This window comes from Adiantum capillus-veneris, chromosome 1, assembly GCF_014529385.1.
Source record: "Adiantum capillus-veneris isolate H3 chromosome 1, ASM1452938v2, whole genome shotgun sequence".
Taxonomy (NCBI): Eukaryota; Viridiplantae; Streptophyta; class Polypodiopsida; order Polypodiales; family Pteridaceae; genus Adiantum; species Adiantum capillus-veneris.
This window is the reverse complement of record NC_140931.1, coordinates 130,891,765-130,913,871: the sequence shown is the minus strand read 5'-3', so window position 1 is coordinate 130,913,871 and position 22,107 is coordinate 130,891,765. Positions and strand designations below refer to the sequence as shown.

Below are 22,107 nucleotides of genomic sequence, written 5' to 3'. Positions count from 1 at the left end.
CAACCTTAAAATGCTATGGAGTGAGGGACTAAGGTGAAGAATGAATTTTCATTGGCAAAAGTGACAACATCACAACTTCAAGATGATCTTAAACTAGCTTACAAGTTGCAACATATGTGTTCAATTGCAAGCTACCCAAACCAATTTAGCATTGATATTGAAGACTAAATTTGGGTAAATCTTCAATGATTCTGGAAGATTAAAAAGTTTCATGAGAATATTGAAGCAATTTCAAGAAATGCTATTATGTAGAAGAAGGACCTTGCAGATGCCAATGACAATTGCAGGGCCCAAAGCGGCCAATTGCATTTGGATGACATGCTATTCAAATTGAGATCCTTGGGTTCACTTGATGTTCACATGAGAAGACACATGCTCCCAATCGGACATGCATCTCAGTCGAAGTTCAATTGGGATGACCATGAGTTTATTTGAAGTTCAATTTATATGGGATCATTTATTCTTCACTAGAAATTTGTCCTTGGATTGAATGGTGCATATGATTTTGTGTGCTACCACCTCTTTGGGACTATTGATCCCATGAGGTGCCAAATAGTCATGAGGCAACTAACCAATTCATTTGAATTGATCATGTGCAACACATGGGATGGGGCTAGCTCAGTGGCGCATTCAATGATCCAAGAAAATCTAATCAATAAAACCCTTGTGTCCTAAGGCTGGTTGAAGATATAAAGCGAACCTACTCATCCACTTCTTGGATGGGTGCACCGCCTTTACACATAGCATGGACATCTGGCTACATGATCAACATCTACTGTAAATGCAATTGCCAAGGCATTGAGTTGCAAAATACGGGCCAATCATCTCTTTGTGTCCATGCTTGGATAGAGCTCTCAACCCCAGTCCTAGTTTCATGCATCCAACGTTGCTCTCTATTTACCACATGCTTGGCATCCATCCACATACACGCCCCTCCTCTTTATTTGCCACACAGGACAAGGGATCAATGGTCCCATTGCGAAGGCACTTTGTCACGTAATTGGGCAAGCCGCATCGTGAAAACTAATCTCTCCATACTCATTAACCTCAAGATGCCCCACTCTCTCGCAACTTGGACCCCCACCACTCGAATGGGAGGAATCAACATGCCCAAGTGCGCCTAGCCATGTGATAAAAATACTAATCTAGACATTAGTGTTTAAGATGTCCCACCCTCTCCCATCTTGGATTACCCCCACCACTCGAGTGAGAGGCCAACACCTGAATCAACATGCCCAAGTGGGCCTAGCCACGTGATAAAATTATAATTTAGAGATTAGTATTTAAGATAAATGACCTTGCCAGGAGCACGTCCCAACCAGGGTTCAGGATTTGTATACTAGTATGGCCTGCCATCTTTGGCGGCCTCTCTCTCTCTCTTCTCATTTTTGAACTTTAGGCTTCATCTTGCAATTTCCGACGCGTGTAAAGGGCTATGTAAAAACCCGATTCGATTTCAAGCTTGCCTTTAAGAAAACCAAAATTTTTAAAGGGAAAATTACCAAAATACCCCTCTAATTTGTGGAAATTCGCAAAATACCCCTCAAATTTCAAAAATTCCCAAAGTACCCCCATAATTTGTCATAAATTCCCAAAATGCCCTTCAAATTTTTCAAAATACCCCTAGTTGTGAGAGTAAATTTCTCCAAAATTTAAAAAACTTGTAGCTTTTCATAAGAAAGGTGATTGTCTACCATACAGGATGCTAAAACTAAAATTTGGGCTGGTTATGTAGGCTTTGGAGATGAATTGCTTCAATATTTTTAGCCTTTTTTGCGAGGTAATTTGCGACAAATTACATGCTAAGCACTCAAAAACCGATCTCAATTGTCAAATAAGAATAAAGATTAAAAAATCTTGAAGAATCCAACGAGAATAGATACAAGGGTATTTTGGGAATTTTTGAAATTATAGGGAAATTAGAGGGGTATTTTGGTAATTTTCCCAAAATTTTACAAGTTTAAGTGTATCTTCCGTTACGGAAAATGTTTCCTTCGGCCCGGAAGTCTGCAAATCTCAGGAATCATCATTTTGTCACCCATTTCCCACGTTAAGTGTGGTACAATCGTGTCGGGACAGGTTGATGTAGTGGGAGCGACCGCTTGCTGCAGAAGATGATGGAATGCGAGCTTTTTAGGAAGAGGGCAACATGATCACGGGCTTAAGTGCAGAGCAGACGCAGACCTTGACAAGCATCAACGTGCTCGCCTCGGCCCTGTCCTTTGCTGGATCAGGCTTCATCGTTCTCTGCTACCTTCTCTTCAAAGAGCTGCGCAAGTTCTCTTTTCAGCTTGTTTTCTACCTTTCCCTCTCTGTGAGTGCCGTCTTCGTCGTCTTCTTATGAGAGCACCCCCTTCTCATATATTTTCATCAGCTCATAAGTATTTAAATTGATCATGAAATTTTCTCTTTTGCAAGCAAAACCTCATTGTTCATGTCTACAGGGCCTAACAGAAGCATGGGTCATATGAAAATGTCCAAAATACGGTTCTAAATATAATGCAAGAGAAAAGCAAACTGCCCTAAAATGAATATGAGAAAGGTGTTGCTAGTTTGGCTCCAACATTGTCCTTAAGAAATAGTAGAGTGCCTTATGTATATTAGAATGCCATAATAAGGGAGGACTGTAGTATGAGCCTAACGATTAGTTGCATCCTCACTATCAATTATTGAAATCAAAGCAATCTTCCTTAATGGCTGGTTCATACAAAGGCTAGATAGAGAAATGTGATTTCAAATCAAAGAAAATTACATATACACATGTAATTATTTACACAAAATACCCTCAAATTAACATGGAGTCTTGCAATCATGTGTCGTGGTGTTAGTGTGCATCGTTGGATTAGTTTAGCCGCAAACCCCTTGGTTGTGTTTGAAAATCTTGCACTGGCAAAGAATAAATACGTCCCCAAAGAATTGAGAATTATTTCACGTGTGTTTACTGTTCGAATGTATATGAAAATGGCATTGGTCTTCATTGGAGGTTTCAAAATTGTTGTCTCTTTGGATGCAATAGTCCATCCAAAGTCCTTGGGGAGCCACTGCAGTGAGCATCCTCGTCATAGTATGATGGACTTAGGCCATTGGCCATGCTATGCGAAGATCTTTGTACAAAGTGAAGTGAATCCAAAAGTATCTTTGTAGAAGTGTATCGGAGTTTGTGTTGCTAGAGGGGAGGTACTCCACTCCCTCGTCAACAGGCAACGAATTTAAGTTCATAGTGGTGGTGATTTTTTTTTTTCTAGGAGCATTACTGAGCGGACAAGACTCTCCCCAATGACTACTATGTACGTGCACATGTCTATTGTTGCAACAAACTGTAAACTCTTCAAATATTAGTTAGGACAAACTATTTATTCGATAGATTTTACGAGGTGAATATCAGCAACATTTAATTTCTGAGTATGAGTCCATTGCAATTTGCTACATTCGGATAAGCTTATACATGTCAAAGGTGCAGCTGAGAAGGTGAATTAGATGACGTTCAAGTCTACAATTGGGAGCAAAAGATCGCTTGATCAAGGGCAGCCATCGGATCTTTGATCTACCTTTGTGAGAGAGCTCCCCTTCCAACCAACCTCTAACTGTAGGCGGCCCTCTGTTGCAACGAAGCAAGGCCTAGGGCAGCCAGTCCTTGTGCACACCTGCAAGAAAAACACATTGCATAGGAGAGGGAGAAGCATTGAGAGTGTGAGATTGTAGGAGAAGGGAGAGAAAATACTACCAATGAGAGACGCTAGAGAGAGAATTTACTAGTTTGGATCTGCAAAACGTTGTTGATCTAGAGAGAGGAGAGAGTGACCTCGAACGTTGGTGCTATGCATACACAAAATGACCAAGTACAAAGAGGGGGGGGGGGGGGAGGTCCCTGTAAGAGTCCTCAAGCAAATGCCCATTGTCAAATGCAGTGGAATAGTGAGAATAGGTAGAATCAAGAATTCACACTTCCACCACCCTTTGTTTTTTCCTTGCGTTAATGATGGTTTTTTTAGTTACCTTACACAGAGAGTCAAATAGATGAGTTGAGATGTAGAGAGAGAAATAGAGGGTTCACGTGGAGGACGAGGACTCTAGTTCTAATTCTAGTGATGAAGAAGAGGCGGCCGCAGAAACGAAAGCATCGATGAACCGAGTCTTGTAGAACTAGACGGCGCTATGTCAGTTTGGAGAAGAGGATGACTTAGATGAAAGATCCTCTACTTTTGGCTCTACCTTCAGAAGAAAGCGGATCCACATACTTTTGCCAACCAAGTATGATGATTTGGAGCCTCGTAGAGGCAACAAAGAATTTAAGGATGACGATCAAAGTGTCAAGTTTGATACTTTTTCCGGATTCAAGGATTTGAATAAAGCATTGTCTTTCATCTGCCTGTTTGACAACGCATTCTTAGGAGGCAATTTTACAGAGGTTGTCGAGGTTTGGAAAGCAGCATCCCATTTGGAAAGCTGCATCCCATTTGAAGGGGAATGCCTAGATGTGGTGGTCAACTCTTTTGTTGCACGGAAAGCCACTTCGCAACTAGTGGGGATAAAGAGACTGCTTTCATCTCTTTGGTTGAATCCACAAGACGAAGCAAAGATTTTGATTGCATAGAATTAATCTGAGGATGAAGGAAGAAGATACATGTTTAACCTATAGTTTGAGATTTTGGGATATTTTTCTACCTGTAGCTTCCTCACGGAAAGTCTCTCTCAAGGGATAGATGGAGCGATATTACCGAAAGAACTTATCTAAAGCAGAAGTCTTCTAGTATTCAACAACTCATAGACCATGTTTTGGATGCTTATCCAATGTTGGTAGGCTTTGTAACATTTGCCGATTGGATTCACCTTTATCCAAATTGTAAAGGAAGGGCACCATGTGTCACTGAAAAGAACAAAGTGGAATAGACTTTTAGCACTTCAAATCAACTGAACACACACACACACACACACACACACACACACAGAGAGAGAGAGAGAGAGAGAGAGAGAGAGAGAGAGAGAGAGAGAGAGAGAGAGAGAGAGAGAGAGAGAGAGAGAGAGAGAGAGAGAGAGAGAGAGAGAGAGAGAGAGAGAGAGAGAGAGAGAGAGATGATGAAATGAAATGTTATATTAACGTCTTCAGAAGGCCAAAATGACCTATAAGACCAGAAAGTTACAATGTGGTGGATCTGATACAAAGTCAGAGTAACAAAAATGACAATGAAAAAATAAAATGACGGAAGAAAATGCTATGGAATCTGAAACAGCTAGGTGTGATCTAAGCAGATAGGTGGGATAGCTAAATCATAGATCACAAAAGATCCAGCTAGGTGGGATAGCTAAATCACAGATCACAAAAGATCCAGCATCGGTCGCTGGTGGATCTCATCAATCTCCTCCATGGTCAATAGCCTGACCGGGGGTTGTGCATGTTGGGCCAAAGTGATCCGAATCCTCTGATGCAACCTCCGTCGATGCTGTGTAGTCCTCCGCAGTCGTGGGCTTCTGGATCTCCCTAGCTCGGTTGCTCGGTCGATCAGTGTGCCTCCGGTGTGAGGCGGCGAGCTCTCCTGTGGTAGTAGCTCCTCCGGGTGTCGAGTGTCTGCTCTAAAGGAGTCTGTGATCCGTCTCTGAGACTGGCTGGCCTCTCCTCTCATCGGGTTCTCTCTGTGTCTGCGCAGCTCGAGCAAAAACAGACCCAAGCATCTCTGATCCTCGTACCGCACGACTCTGGAGAGTGGTCTGAAGTCCTCTCTGAACAAGCAGTGGAAGCGGCCGCGTATCTTGTAGTAGACGGGGCAGTTGCATGTGTAGCGCAACTATGTCTCAGGCTCCAGGTCACATAGGAGGCATGTCCTGGCCTCTGCTGGTACTCTGCTGTATCTCCCAGTCTCAATCCGCAGCTGGTGTGAAGATGTGCGTATCTGGCCAATAGCACACCGTATCCCATGAGACAATTGGGTGTCCATGTATCTAGATCTCGTCACAAAACCGTCCCCCGTAAGCTGGAGAAGATGCTCTCTGTAGAAAGCCATCTTCGTGCCCAGCCCCTGTGCTGGCTGTAACCATGTCCTCCTGATGTCTAGCTGAGTCAGGTCCTGGCGGATGAGCCTGGTGATCTCGGACTGTGTGAGAGTCAGAGAGGGTGCATCCAGTGAGTACTGGAAGGGGGGCAGTGTGTCTATGCTGAACCCATGCGCCTGAAACCATGATGTCATCTCCCCATACCAGCATGCTGGATCTCCCTGCATGGCTAATTGTCGAGAGGACTCAAGTGCAAGGCGGGCATATTTGTTTCTTGGAAGTTCCCAAATGCGGTGTATGAAGGAGACAGATCTAGAGAGAGAGAGAGAGAGAGAGAGAGAGAGAGAGAGAGAGAGAGAGAGAGAGTCACGTGCGCATTGCACTTGCGCCACGTGGACAAGCTTCTGCTACAGTCTAGCGTCAATCTTAGCTTAGGACCTAGCTTGGCACCCTTGTGAGCCTCTAGCAGGACGTGCATGTCCAGGCCTGCATACCCTCTCTTGCACAGTACAACCATTCTAGCATTCAGGCACTTTACTGTGTGTGAACCGCCTCTTAGCATGGCATTTAATTATAAGTGAGACTTCATCTTCCAAATCGTGGGGGCTAAATAGAGCTGCTCGACCCAGCAATTTGCACCGATAAATGAAGCCTATGGGCAACGCTAGAAGGCAAAGGAGACAGATAATCAGAGGTACCAAGTAAAGCTGCAGATCAGTACCAGCGTTTTTCAGCCCGTTCTCATCAGCGTTTTCAGCCCTTTAGCACCAGTGTTTTCAGCATGGACCATCTCAGAATTCAGCCAGCAGTCCAGCGTTTTCAGCATTTAGATTTCAGCCCCTTCATTGCCAGTTAGTTGCAGATCAGACCCGTCAGTCCCTAGCATTTTCAGCATTCAGCCATAGCCTCGTCGTTGTCATCGACATCATCGTCGTGGTCGTCTTCACAGTACCCGCACCAGCAGTACCAAGTACCCGCAGTACCAAGTACCAAGCATCAGCAGTACCAAGTACCAAAGTACCCGCAATACCTAGCACTTAGCCTCTCAAGTACCAAGCATCCTCCGCAGTACCCCTCAGCATCTACCGCAGTACCCTTCAACATTTCGCCAGTACTCAGCATCACTTGCATCAAGTACCCATTAGCATCACAACATCTCATCATTTAGCATCATTGTATCAGCATTGTGCAAGAAATAAAGAGAGTACTTGCTCTGGCAACAGAGCAAGGGGGCCCTAAGGGTGGTTGGGACCCGACATGCTGTGTCGTCTCTTTTTTTTTCTCTCTCTCTCTCTCTCTCTCTCTCTCTCTCTCTCTCTCTCTCTCTCTTTGCATCTCTCTCGTTCATTGTCTTCGATTTACTTTCTCTCTTTAAGTGAAGTAAAGTAATCTTGTGTTTGTGGGAAGTACTAGATCCGAGCTAAATCCTTAAACACTTTCGCTCCACCTGACATTGGTATCAGAGCTCTGTGCGTGCTTTGACTTCGCGAACTCAAGTGAAGAACCACGTAGAACCCAAGCAGAACCAAGAACCCAAAGAACCTCTCTTAGTTTTTTTTTTCCCCGAAAGAAGCTTCGCACCTAGACCCCGCACTTATTAGCCACTCCCACCCTTAGTCCATCGCGCATCGGGCGCGCTTCCGTCCTCATCGCTATGTCTTTAAACGAAGATCGACATTGGATCCACGAAACTCCAGATCTTGAATAGCAAGAATTGCTAGCCTCGTATGTGGATATGGAAGGAGTTGGTGCACGGATCCCTAACCCTCTTCTGCATTCGCATTCGGATGTAGCGTGCAATGTGCATCCACTTCTGTCAACAAGAAACCCTTGGAAATACCTCTGAGCACCCTTACCTTTCATCTTCACTCGCAATGTTTTCACGACAAGACTATTTGAGTGGTCCTACTTGCTTGCAAGGCAAAGTTAGCACCAAGGCTAATATTCTGCGACAGTAGTAAGGCTACCTAGTAACTCGACTGGTCGGTGTTTACATCACATCAGTACCTACATCTGCAGTATCCACAAGTTTGGAGGAGTTTTCATCGGCTTATGCATCCACAAGCATCAAAAGCATTCAACATCAGAAGTCCACAAAGCATCCATTGGTTGAAGTGCGGCAATTGTGCCTCACCTTTAACAGGGGGGGTGTCACGTGCGCACTGCACTTGCGCCACGTGGACAAGCTTTTGCTACAGTCTAGCGTCAATCTTAGCTTAGGACCTAGCTTGGCACCCTTGTGAGCCTCTAGCAGGACGTGCATGTCCAAGCCGGTTATAGTTGCATACCTCTCTTGCACAATACAATCTTTCTAGCATTCAGGCACTTTACTGCGTGAACCGCTTCTTAGCGTGGCATTTAATTATAAGTGACTCTTCATCTTCCAAATCATGGGGTCTGAATAGGGCTGCTCGACCCAACAATTTGCACCTATAAATGAAGCCTATGGGCAGCGCTAGAAGGCAAAGTAGGCAGAGAAGCAGAGGTACCAAGTAAAGCTGCAGATCAGTACCAGTGTTTTTCAGCCCATTCTCATCAATGTTTTCAGCTCTTTAGCACCAACGTTTTCAGCATGGAGCATCTCAGGATTCATCCAGCAGTCCAGCGCTTTCAGCATTCAGATTTCAGCCCCTTCATCGCCAGTTAGTTGCAGATCAGACCTGTCAGTCCCTAGCACTTTCAGCATTCAGCCATAGCCTCGTCGTTGTCATCGTCGTCGTTTTCACAGTACCAAGCATCAGCAGTACCAAGTACCAAAGTACCCGCAGTACCTAGCACTTAGCCTCTCAAGTACCAAGCATCCTCCACACTTTCCTTTAAGGGTGAATCTGCGCTTATCCTGGATTCATCTAGGTATACCAAGCATCCTCCACAGTACCCCTCAACATCTACCGCAGTACCCTTCAACATTTCGCCAGTACTCAGCATTAGTTGCATCAAGTACCCATTACCATCTGAACATCTCATCATTTAGCATCATTGTATTAGCATTGTGCAAGAAATAGAGAGAGTACTTGCTCTGGCAACAGAGCAAGGGTGCCCTTGAGGGTGGTCGGTGGGACCCGACCACCGGGGGGTCGGGACCCGACATACTCTCTCTCTCTCTCTCTCTCTCTCTCTCTCTCTCTCTTTGCGCCTTTCTTGTTCATTGTCTTCAGTTGAGTTTCTCTTTTCAAGTGAAGTAAAGTAACCTTGTGTTTGTGCAGAGTACTAGATTCGAGCTAAATCCTTAAACACTTCCGTTGCACTTGACCTTGGTATCAGAGCTTTGTGCGTGCTTCGACTTCGCGAACTCAAGGGAAGAACCACGTCAAGCCATTGAAGAACGGAGCCAACGTGCAGATCCCAGCCGAGGGGCCTAGGCCGTAAACCGTAAGTGAAGAAGTACCCAAAGAAGAAGAAGCAGTAGAAGAAGTTTCACCAACTTGCAAAGTCTTGCCGATTGGCCTATTTCTGAGGAGTTCTTGCCAACTTATGGGACCCCGTTCGATGGGGCCCAAGCGACTTGAAGGCATTTAAATAAAGCTGGACAAACGCACACTTAGAAAACTCTAGTGTGGAGAGCTGATGATGTGGCAACATCTGTACAGACAGCCCGCAAAACGCGTTGACATGCTGACGTGGCACCTGTAGCGCGTTTTTACCAGTGTAACAGGGAATGGGGGGAACACAGCCCAAACGTTCCGAAATGGCGTTCCGGATGAGTCCCGTTCCCGAAATGGAGATGGGAACGGAACGCCGTTCCGGAACGCGGTGTAAGCGGAATGGTGTTCCGGAATGGGGGGAACATGAGGCGGAACGGTGAAAGGGGGGGGGGGGGGAAACGGGCAAAAGTAGGCATTTGGGGGAAAAAAAGTGGGCTTTGGGGGCAGATTTGGGGCTGTTCAGGGAACATATGTGGTGCAGTTTGAGGGCAGATTAGGAGCCAGATCTAGGGACAGTTTTGGGGTTGTTTAGGGGTTTATTTGGGACTAAGCTGAATGGAGGAGCCTTACTCTAGGAAGACCGTTCCGGCCCCGTTCCTGTTTCGCCCCCCCCTCCTCCTCCCCGTTCCCGTCCCGTTCCGGACCCTCCTGTTCCCGTTCCCAGTTCCCGTTCTCGGTAACTATGGTTTTTACATTGATAACGTGGAAGTTGTACGGATTTTGGCAAAACGCGTTGGCAGCTTTTGCTCCAATTGCTTTTAGAGTTTGATGCTTTTCATGTAATTGCTTTTGAGAGGCCAAGGGCCTTTAAATATGTGCCATGGGCTCATTGTCTGGTACGCTTCCGGGTGAAGGTGTAGAGCGTGGAGTACCGGCTTGTACTCAGTTGAAGCAATATAAAGAAATACCGAAAGGGGGTGCCAAGGTTTGGGGCCAGTGCTCTCTGGGGGTGGAACTCTACCACTCCTCGTTTCGTGTGTCGTGCATCTCTTTTAGTTCGGTTGCTATTTGAAGTGCTTAAAGTTGTTCAATTTGTTCTTTTCCGTTGGCACGTGGCGTTGTGCCTGTCGCGTGACAAAAAGTGCCATGGATTGGTGAAGTAGGTACATTTTGGCAAAGTGCCCTAAGAAGGAGGAGCTAACGGAAGACAAAACATCCAAAGTGGGAGAGGAGCGAGCGACAAAAAAGGGAAAGACTAAAGCAGGACTTTTACGAGATTTCATGGGGATGCCCAAAGACCACAATAATGAGAGTACTAAGCTCTGCAGAGCGCGGGGCAATCAGGAGGCCTCCGTCTTTTTCGACATGGCTAGATCCGCTTGCATTGTCATGGTTACATAGGGCACGAGGAGTTTGATATCATTTCACTTGAGGGGTGTGATGTGTTTTTGGGGATGCCTTGGCATCACAAGAATGATGTAGTGTATTAGTCAAAGGCTGGAAGCTTCAATCAAAGACTAGCAAAGGCAAAGATGTGGTGATAGATGTAAAGTTAAAGGGCGAGTCAGTCCCTCTTGTATCAAGGGTCTATAAAGATGTTTTATGTGGCTTGCCTTTATTCGTGATTACCTGGAATCTTTGTCATCCTTTTTTTTGCTTAACTTTAGAATTATGCTCTTTATGAGAAATTGCTTGGGAAGGAAAGGTTTATTATGTGCATCTGATTGATGTCTAAAAGATATGTTGCTTATAAAAGTCGTAATAAAGCAAAACATGATCTTAAGCTTTGGGAATTCACAACAAGAAAGACACTGCACCGAAGTATATCATTTGGAGAAGAAAAAATTGGTTGTTTTTTTTCTGTGAAAAAGCTGCTTCATGTGAAGGACTTGGTGAGTTGATTTGATTCTGACAACGTGTTTGGTTATCTAACAGGATCTTCTCTGCAGTTTCTTCAATCTTCTTGGGTAATAAGTTTGTTTCTTCCTGTTTCTTAATTTCCTGTTATGTTGTATGTACCATGAGTATCTTTTATTACCTTGGGATGTTGAAACAAGATATCCCAGTTTTCTTGTCACCTTTGCACAAAATATAGGTGATAGAGATTAGCAACCCTACTGATTTTTGGGAGATCAATGCAAAACGTAAGGAATATAGGAATTTGGCTTATTGATGTTCATTGAACAACAAAGTACTCGTTTGAGTATGCTATAATGTACACCTTTCCAGCCTATTGACTTCTCATGAAACTATTGGTGGCTAAAAATATTGTGACAATGCCATCAATTTTATACGTTGTCCCAAAACCATCTGAATTGGAATTTGATTCATTAAACCATTTGTCACATGTATGTTTTATCATCTTTTTCTGAAACTATGACTTTTCCTGTGTTTTAGTCCAAGTAAATCATTAAATGTTTTCATTTTGTACTTTTGAAAAGAAATAACTATCATTTTTCTCAATAGGGTAAATGGATCTTTTGCAGCTGTAGGCTAGAATGCCACTCATTTTGGCTTTATTAAGAACTTTTGCTACTTCTGTTAGCTTTGTAGTTATTCTCCTGTGCGTAGCTAATGTTGTGCTCATGTACTCTATCTCAGTGATCCTGGTAGAGGGTTTTTGTGCTATGTTCAAGGCTACACAACACAATTTTTTTCGGTGGCATCATTTCTATGGACAACCACAATAGCTTTCACCCTTCATCGAACAGTGGTGAAACACAAGACAGATGTGGAGGAACTTGGGCCAATTTTCCATCTCTATGTTTGGGGTACACACTTCTTGTGCTTCTCTTATTAATTTACACGAAAGGAAAAAGTTGCTTCTAAATCCACAGATTCAGACGGTTCTTGTGTTGTGGCACATGTTGGAGAAGTGGGTCAATTGACCAATGCCTCTCAGTGATTTTTCCCATGTGGGCTATACAAGTGTTCTTCTGCTTCCCAGCATCAATTGTTAGTTTCAAGTTTGTATTTCTCTTTTTCAGGCACCTCGCTAATCTTGGCAATCATTCCCTCCATAGGGAATGACTATGGGCAGGCTGGTGCCTGGTGCTGGCTTCAAAACGAAACTAATGCTGGGAAGGTGCGTTTAAAGTTTCAAGAAGCTGAAATTGTAAATTTTTGCACTTCATTTGGTCTTCCAAGTTGTTCTTGGAACCTTCGTCACCTATTGTACATTCAAGGAAAAAGGCTCATTTGTAAGGACACCACTATGATGTCCAGCACCTTGGGGTGATCAATTGCACACCTTGTAGTTGTGTGGGTTTCCTTCTTGCCCTGCTTGCAATTCTGTAGAGCTTGGTGTCTTGAGGCCTCGTCTCATTAGTTTTGCATAGAGTCTAACTACTTAAAAGCTCAGGACGGTTTTCACCAACCCAAAAATTTGGAAGTTGTTTTCACTTCGGGTGGCTTTCCATTTGTGCCAAAGTTTAGCGCTAGGGTTTCTAGCAAAGAGGGGTGCTTAAAGCATTCCCTCCCACACTCCTTCACATTTGACATGAGGGTAGGTCAAGCTTCTTCATTTTGGCCCTGAACATCCTTCTCCATTGTCCCCTAGATCGACCTGCAACAAATGGTGGCACCTTTTTGGGGTGGTTCACTCAGAGGCTCAACAATCTCAGAAGAGGTGCCCATTTCTATCAAAGTGTGTTTTTATTGGTAACTCACGCTAATAAAAATGACTGTTGTTCCAAGATGGGGGTTGTAACGTAGTTTCTGATTTTTTTGTTTTAATGTTTTTGCCCTTTCCCTGAGCAGTGGAGGTTCATTGATTTTATGCTTGCTCTTGATTTTGATTTTGTGCTAATGCATGATAAAGGAGTTTGTGTTATTCTTTGTTTCTTTATCCTATTTGACGTTATCAATTATAAACGTGTGTGGGTGTCTGTACAAGCGTGTAAAATGCTGTTTTTTTCCTGCTTCGCCTGTTTTGTTCATTTTACATTAGAGTGTGGTGTAGCCTTTTGAGATCAGTAATAGTGTATCAACTCTCAGCTGCATAAAGGTGTAAACAAGAGCACGATGTCTGGTTGCTACTATTACTTCATCTTTAAACATTTTCTCATAGACTTTGGGATGGGGTAAGAAAGTCTTCAGGGTAGAGTGTCAGGTTACTACTGTTGCTTTCGTGTTTAAAAGACAGCTGGGCCTTCTACAGCTCTGTGACTTCCTGGACTAAAAACTGCTCAGTGTGATTTTGGGTTAGCTTTTGGCATTGATACATAATCAAAACATGATACCAAAATTTTAATCAGAAATTTTCACACGGATGGTGTCCTGCCTTGAATGCGTACAAGAAAGCGACTCAGTTCTCTTGTTGAAAGCATTTTGTGCTAATTTAGGAGGTAATTAGTCGTGAGCAACATGCCTACACTTTTGCACAAACCTGAAAGACCACAGAAGCAGACAACAAAGGGGGTCAGTATCAAGGTGGAATATAATGGAAGTCAGGAAATTGATACTACCTTTGAGTGGAACTACTGTGCGTGCATGCACAGAGTAATCATTAAAAGCATTTCCATTATCTTTGTATATCATCACAGAAATAGGGACAATGAAAGGGGCCTGTTTCAAGCTGGAACATTCTGACAGTCTGGAAGCCCAACTTTTATTATGCAATCTTTGTGTGTCAGGTTTCTGCTTATAATGATAAGGCCTCTTTATGAAAATTGTGCACTTTGTCACTGCATTCGAAATAGCTCAGGCTATGTTGTCTATGCTTCAAGTTTGGCTTGGAAAAAGTACTGGGGATATATTCATGTAGGATCTATAAATGATTGATACGTGTATTTGGTGGATGCATTTATAAACTATTTTAGGTTTGAAGGTGTAAACTTATTGAGACTGACGGATCCTGGTTTTGTGTGTTTAAACAGGTGGTTCGTTTCTTATCTTTCTATGTACCTCTATGGGGAGCAATCTTGTTTAATGGAATTGTATATTTTCAAGTTATACGGATGCTAAACTATGCTACACGAGTAAGATAGTCTTTAACCAGGCTAATTGCACATGCACAAGTATATCTTTGTCTTTGTGATCATGCATTCTCCTCATGTTTTATCATTTGATAAAGCAAGTAATCTGTATTCTTGTTATTAGGGACTTTGACAGACAAGGCTTTTTGTTAGCCTCTTATCCTATTCTCCTTTTTGAATAGATCAATATTTGCAGGGAAATAGAATCTGATTCTCAAGAGAAAACTGTTGCTTGAAACATGTCTAATGATAAGATAGCACACATGGTTAGTGTGCTTCTGAAGATAGTACAAGGTAGTTCTGAAGAAATCAACACTGAAGGCCACAGGACACACTTTTCTTTTCGTGAAAGTTTCAGAAGGAAAGATCAAATCCTTCTTAAAGCGATTTCCTAAAGTGAGACAAAGAAGTCCAAATTAAAACTCATGACAGTTAACTATGCTGATGTAATCAAAGCAGTCAGTCACTGATATTCTGTCCAGTCTCAGCTGAGGATAACAAACAAACCATATAAGGGCCTTTCAAGGTAAGGTAAGGGGAATTAGGGCATTAGAAATTCCCACAGCATGCTATCCGGTATCGTGAGAGAAGGCTGCTATTGGTGGAGGACAACACTCTTTGACCCCAACTCTTCAGTCAAAACGCTTCGAATTCCACACTAGGTTCTCATAATCTTGAAAATTGGGTGCACCATCTAATCCTGCCAAACGATGCCATCTTATCATGCCAATCGTCGTTCACGGCCTGTCTGGATGCTATGTTTTGTTCCTTAGACCTGCTGATGCATGTCTCCCAGCTGAATCTAGGAAGAAACCTTTTATCACATTGTAGGGCTCCAAACATTGTGGGTTACCTCTTGCAGATGGCAGGAACATCTAACGAAGGGAGAAAAATGATATGCTAAAGTTTGATGGGTTTGTTAAAGAGATAGTTGACTTTGCAAGATAAGGATGAGATAGCATGTGCAGATGGGGATCTCAAGGCCACATAACCTGCTGTTGTTATGGGTGTGCAGGTTTTCCATGCCAGAGCACAATGAGATGTGTCGCAAGTTTTAATTGGAAATCTGAATGTGGGCGCAAGGAGACATGTTGCAATGTTTAATGGGAAATGTGAATTTGGGCTGTCGTTGGTCGTGGAAAGTGCAGGGTAATGACGTCCCTTTTGGGAGTAAACTTGTCATTAATGACTACCTGGGTAAGGTACAATGTTGTACTGCTGAGAACTAGTCAGAGCAGATTACTCGTTGAAGAGAAAAGCGGGGGGGGGGGGGGGGGGGGGTTAGGGGGTGATAGGTGGTGGTTTTTGCTTTAAAGCATGAATGTATTTGTATTGCTTTTGTGTAAGCAGTAAATGCTTGTAAGTTTTTGGGCGCTAGCTTTTGTGGCCTTTGGAGGATCTATATAAGAGTCGATAGGTAGGCATGTCTATATAATCCAAGAGTGTAGAGTCTCGAGGCTAGCAAAGTCTAAACCTTGTACTCTGAAATCTTAAGGGAGTACCCTTTCGGGGCGCTAACAGTGGCAATTCAGGGTCACCGATCTTTCTCGTGCAGGAGCATCCCACTCCTCCATCTTCTTCTTTTTCTGCTTTTGATTTTATTTAGTGCAGTTTATTCGACTTGTGAAATACTAAAGTATCCAAGTGACTCAAGTGATTGAGATTCTAGTAGCTCGTAGGCATATTCTCATGATAACTTCTCTGAAGTGGTCACAAGGATATCGCCTTATGTAGTCTGCGACCAGGAGAATCACTCTTATAGCTTCCTCACTATTTGCGGATTCAGGCCATCATAATTGCCATTGGGGGAGCAATGCATGACGTCTTAGTGGTCTTTCTTAAGCGACCTATTGATAGAGATAATGGGCTGAACAGAGGCTATTATGTGTCACAAAATTGATGATGTGGCATTGTACCATAGTAACACGGAACGGGCGGAATGGGGGGTAATCGTACCAAAACGGCGTTCTGGCTGGTTCTGTGCGCCGAAACGGTGTCGGGAACGGAAAAGCGTTCCGGATCCGGAACGTAACAAGGGAACGGGCGGAATGGGCAGCCGGAATGGGCAGAACAGGCATCCAGAACGGCCTGGCGGAACGGCCAGCAAAATTGAAAAAAAAAAATAGAGACAGAGAGAGAGTGAAAATGAAATGAAATGTTATATTAACGTCTTCAAAAAGGCCAGTGTGACCTATGGGACCAAACTGATACAAAAGTGGTGAATCTGTTACAATGTCTGAAAAGTGTGAAAGTGTGAAAATAAATGCGAAAAAACTAAATACAAAGTATTAGATAAACTTCTTAGGAGCATTCTGGGTGTCTGGCTAGAATGCTTCTAATCCTTTGTTGTAGTCTCCTCCGGTGAAGTGTGCTTCTGCATCTCGGTCGTGGTCGTCTCGATTTCCTAAGCTCAATCGCCCTGTCAATGAGGGTGCCTTTGGTATGAATGTGGGTACTCCTTTGTGCTCGCTGCTGGCCTCTTGCTTCTCCTTCCATTCCTGCTTCTCTCGATTTGAAGAAATCTGTGATCTGCCTCTGAGGCTGTAATGCTCTTTGTCTTCTCATTAGATTATCCCTGAGCCGATGTAGTTCCAGTAGGTACAGGCCTAAGCTCCTTTGATCTTGGTATTGCATGACTCTATCTAGAGGTCCAAAGCCTTCTTTAAATAGGCAATGGAAACGCCCACGTATCTCATAGTATACGGTGCAATGACATATGTAGTGTAATTCTGTCTCCGGCTCCATTCCGCATAACTTGCAAATTCTGCTCTCAGGTGGGATTCCCCTAAATGTGCCAAATTCAATTTCCAGCTGGTGTGAGGATGTACGAATCTGACCAATAGCACATCTTAAACCATGAGACAGGTGGGTATCCATGTAGCTCGGGCGAATCACGAAACCATCTTCAGATAGCTGTAGGAAGTTTTCTTTGTAGTCGGCCATCTTCGTGCCCAATTCTTGTGTAGGGTCTACCCATGTCCTCTTAGTGTCCAACTGTATAAGATCCTGGCGGATGATTTTATTAATCTCGGTTCGTGTGATTGCCAGTGATGGAGCCTCAAGAGAGTATTGGAAGGGGGGTAATCTTTCCATACTGAACCCGTGTCTCTGAAACCACGAGGATAGTTGCGCATACCAGCATGATGTATCTCCTTTCATTGCTAATTGTCGAGAGGATTCGAGGGCCAATCTAGTATATCGGCAATTATTTGTATCCCATAAACCATGTATAAAGGACACTGATCTGGTAAGAGCTTCAATTTCTATCGGAGGGGCAGCTAGTTCCGCCCGGGTAATCGCGTGTGGTACGGAGGCCTTGGCTCTAATCATTCGGGAAATCATAGATACCAAAGGTCTCTCCATTGACTTCCAATTATCTTGATCCACAGATGGTCCCCAAATCTGGACCCCATAAAGCATAGCCGAAGCCACCACAGTATCAAAGAGCCAAAGTTTTGTTCGTGGTTCCTGAAACTGCACTTGTGAACACATCCTCTCCAACCCTTCCAAGGCCGCAAAGGCTCTGGACAATCTAGCATCCGCTGCTTTCTTAAGAGTAAACTTCGGTCCTGTAAATACCACACCAAGGTATGTGTATGCATCTGTGTACTCTACTGTATCCTGGCCATATGCAAATGTAGGTGCCGATCTCCTAACCCACTGCGGTGTGGTGTTAAAACACCATAACTTTGGTTTTACCCAAATTTACCGACAGTCCGCTGTCCTCCGCGAATTTATGTAATGCATCTAACTGCCTCTGCATTCCATCTGGTGATTCTGCTATCAATACAATATCATCTGCATACAACAACAAAGGGATCCATGACTCTGCAAGTCGAGCACCTCTGTCACCCTCTCTATCAATGTAATCTGATACCTCATCTATATACATACCAAATAAAGTAGGGGACAGTGGGCATCCCTGCTTTACTCCAACGGTGGAATGAACAATGTCGGAATCCCCTTTTGGAGTACGTACATAACCAGCTACTGACCCGCATAAGGCCATGATCCCCCCAGATAATCTCTTTGGGGACCCCTAACTCTTGCATTCTGCGCATCAATCTGGCCCTTGGTACTGTATCAAAAGCTTTCCGAAAATCCACAAAGCAACAATACATCCTTCTCCCGCTTGCTCTTCCTTCCTCAATAATGGCTCTGAGCGTAAGAATATGATCTAAAGTGGAATAACCCCTCCTGAATCCAGCTTGTCCTGTTGCCCTTATCATGCCCTCATTCTCTGCCCATCTACTCAATTTTTGTTCCAGAATGGATGCGTACAGTCGGGTCAATGTGTGACCCACCATAATGGTACGGTAGTTCCCGGGTATCATAGGATCCCCTGACTTGAAAATAGGTACGATAGTAGATAATTTCCAAGATTCAGGTAATCCTTCACACATGACCCGATTAAACAGACGAGCAAGGACTTCTGAAAGTAGATCCCTTGCATGGATCAGATGTTCTGCTACTAAACCCTCATGATCATATGCTTTTCTTGTCTTCATCTTATCAATGGCTTTTTCCACCATTTCCATAGTAAAGAAAGTACTAGTAGCAGGGCATGGCTCTAGAGGATCTGGTAATGGAGGCTGTCCAGATACCGTATATAATGATGTTACATATTGACCCCAAATCTCAGGAGAAGTAATTGTCGGAGGCGATGAGTGCTCGTGAAATAAACGCCAGGCCTCATGTGAGTCCTGACTCAAGAAGAGCTGATATAAATCCTTCTCCAGTTTGGCTAAAAATGCCCTTTTCTTGCGACGTACTATACGCCGAAGAGCAATCCGAGACTGCTTATATGTGATGATCCCAAGTGTAAGCTCTTTCTGGACCTAGGTTCTCGTCTCTCTGCATTCCTCGTCGTACCAACTGTTTTGAGGCATGTTCCCAGATCCTCTCTTCTGATCAGGCTGAGTATGTGGGTATGCCTCTTGTGCTGCTCCATGTAGTATCTCTGTTAGCTGAGAAGTAATCTCCTCTACAGTATATACTGGCTTGGCTGCCCACATCCTATTATAGATCTTTTCCACATAGACTGAATCAGGCTCTCGGGCGTGAAAGTATATCTTGTGTGTGTCTTCTTCCTTTGTACTCGAGAGGCATTGTATTGGAAGGAGATTGATAAGGTCAAGAGAGCATGATCCACTGCAATCCCAATTGGTCTGGGTCCCACCTTAAAGTGCTCAGAAATAAAGCTTGGTGAAGTCATGACATAATCCATTGTACTGGCCCCATGCCTGTGCGGGAAGCATGTGAATCCCCCAGATATAGGGAAATTCTCTAGACCATTAAGTATGGCCAATTCATGTGTAGTTGCCATTTCCATGAGATGTCTCCCATATTCAGTGTGTTCTTTATCCTGTGAGTTTCTAGTAAGCCCCTCCTGTGATAAATCCACTTCTCTGAGCATTTCCTCAGAAGTATCATAGAATACTGCTTGAGAGTTGGCTGTTCTGGCATTAAAGTCTCCTAAGAGAACGATGTCTCCATCTCTAGAGAACTCCCATATGTCATTATTCAATATGGAGAAAGGGGACTGTCCTTTAGGTGAGGAGTAGACTGATGTACTTGGAGGGAAGTAGCATATAGCAATATATAGAAATCTACCTGTCTCGGCTCTCATTCTCACCCACATATACCTTGCTTGTTCATCTTTCCTGATAATCTGTAGTAGTGGTTTCAGCTCCTCTTTAAATAAGACTGCTACTCCTCCTGAACCCCGGCTACCTCGCAGAGATCTCTTGTCTGGTCGACCAGCTGTCTCCCATAAATACCCCTTCACATGTGGCATAAGCTGTCCCGGTATCTGGTGTGTCTCTGAGTAGAAAACTATGTCTCTGTCCCTAAAGCTGTCTTCAAAGGCACCTACATCTAGCCTATATGCTCCATTACAATTCCACGCCGCTATCCGGAGCGTCGCCCCATAGGTCTCGCACCATCATGATGAGCGCTTTTCCAAAACCACTACTTTCCCTCCTCTATAAAAGGCGATTTTCCCCTTTTCTCTTGCTGCCCTGATCTCTTGCATCAACTTTTGCATGTGTGCCACTTGTGCCAATGTAAGGTCATCTCCCAGGGAAATACCGGTTTTCTTAAGAGTTGGCCTCTTCTTTAGAAATTCTTTCCTTATTTCTATATTCGGGAAGTGGAGAATAAGTGCCCTATCCTTTACGTTTCCCTTCTCGTCGATTCCTTTCTTGCCCACTCTCCATGCACTTGTGCGAGTAGGCTCTGTAATGCCCATGCGTTGTAGCAGTTCCCTCACTTCTTCATCTACATTATCTTTGTCTTTGACTCCTGTGACCCGCACATGCAGAGCCCGATTCTTCCTTTTCTGCTCTTCCTCAATGGTCATATTAATAATGGTGGAGGTAGGTGTGGTCTCAGGCATCTGGGCCTTCCCTGTCTTCGCATCCTCAATCCATTTCTCTGCTTCATCAACCTTTTCTTGTGTCTTAACAAGACGTTCCGCCCATGAAGATGCCGTTTTCGATTTCTGTTCATCTCCTTCCCGTAGAGCTTTCATCTGATCCTTCGTGTCCTCGAGCTCCTTCAGCACCTAAGGTTGGTCGTCTCCCTTCTCCTTAGTTGCAGATTTGCAAGCCGCAAGTTCTCCTTATAGCTCCTCGATTATTGCATCTTTTTCCCCCATGTGCTTTTCCATATTTGTTCTCCATGCTTCAAAACTTGCTACTGCCTCAGTTCTCTCATCATGTCTCCATACATGGAGTTCCTGTAGCTCTCAGCGTTCGCGTGCATTTCCTTCCTGATGTCATCCCTCATATAGTTTAGCTCTGATTTGAGCATCACCTGGACCTTCTCCATCAGTAGCTCATCATGTATCCTGGAGGTTTTCCCAACTCGTAAGGATCATGGTGATAGTATAGTATCTCTGTTTCTCCGTTTGAAAGTAGCCGTCGTTTTTTTTGGGGTGGTGTAGCTATCTACACCCGGCCCTTCCCCTTCGGTAGGCGGATCCATCGAACCCGCCCCACAAATGTGGGGTAGGGTACTAGGGTGTGTGACTGAGAATAAGGCAAACTTAAAAGTTTATTTTAAAGCTTAAAAACCTTTAAACTTTAAAAGTTTATTTCAAAGCTTAAAAACCTTTAACTTTAACGTAGGAGATGGGAAGTCCTTCTACGCGTAGGTAAAGGAGGGGTGCCGGGGACTTGCTACGCGTAGGAAGTCCTTCTACGCGTAGAAGGAGAGGGCTTGTGTGCAAGAGTCGCTCGCTGTCCTTCCCTCACGCTGCTCGTCCCTCACGCCACAGCTCGCTGCCCTGCTGCCCTCACGCTGCTCTTCCCTCACGCCACAGCTCACTGCCCTGCTGCAGAGAGAGAGAGAGGCCTTCAGCCTCGCGCTGCTGCAGAGAGAGCTCCCTCACGCCACAACACGCGGCTCTTCCCTCACGCCACAGCTCGCTGCCCTAGAGAGAGAGAGAGAGAGAGAGAGAGAGAGAGAGAGAGAGAGAGAGAGAGAGAGAGAGAGAGAGAGAGAGACTTTTTTGTCTTTTAATTGAGTTAATTTTCTTTAATTACGTAAACTCGAGACTGTTTTCTGAGTTTCTCCGAACTTTTTCAGCGCTCAAATGAACGGTTCGGGTAGCAGTTCGTGGGAGATTTCAAACCTCTCAAGACTAACACAAGGGAGGGGTGGCGGGTCCTTTTTTCTTTAAAAGCTATCAATATGGCTCAAACGGAACGGGCAACCATCAATATGGCTCAAGCCTCAAGGCTCAAGCGCCATCAATATGGCACAACTTACAAGCT

General features: G+C 44.2%; 1 protein-coding gene across 2 annotated transcripts in view; it reads left to right on the top strand.

Annotated features, from left to right (window-relative positions):
• The first annotated feature begins 1,975 nt into the window (after positions 1-1,975).
• The window catches only part of GCR1 (G-protein-coupled receptor 1), a 102,349-nt gene continuing 82,217 nt past the window's right edge, over positions 1,976-22,107 (top strand). Inside the window, exons 1-5 of one of the 2 annotated variants that reach the window (XM_086520604.1) lie at positions 1,976-2,314; positions 11,289-11,320; positions 11,955-12,124; positions 12,341-12,438; positions 14,231-14,332. In XM_086520604.1, the coding sequence (XP_086376730.1) occupies positions 2,150-2,314; positions 11,289-11,320; positions 11,955-12,124; positions 12,341-12,438; positions 14,231-14,332 (567 nt within the window). In that variant the 5' untranslated portion in view covers positions 1,976-2,149. The remainder of the gene's footprint in view (positions 2,315-11,288; positions 11,321-11,954; positions 12,125-12,340; positions 12,439-14,230; positions 14,333-22,107) is intronic. The other variant, XM_086520601.1, reaches the window with a different exon arrangement.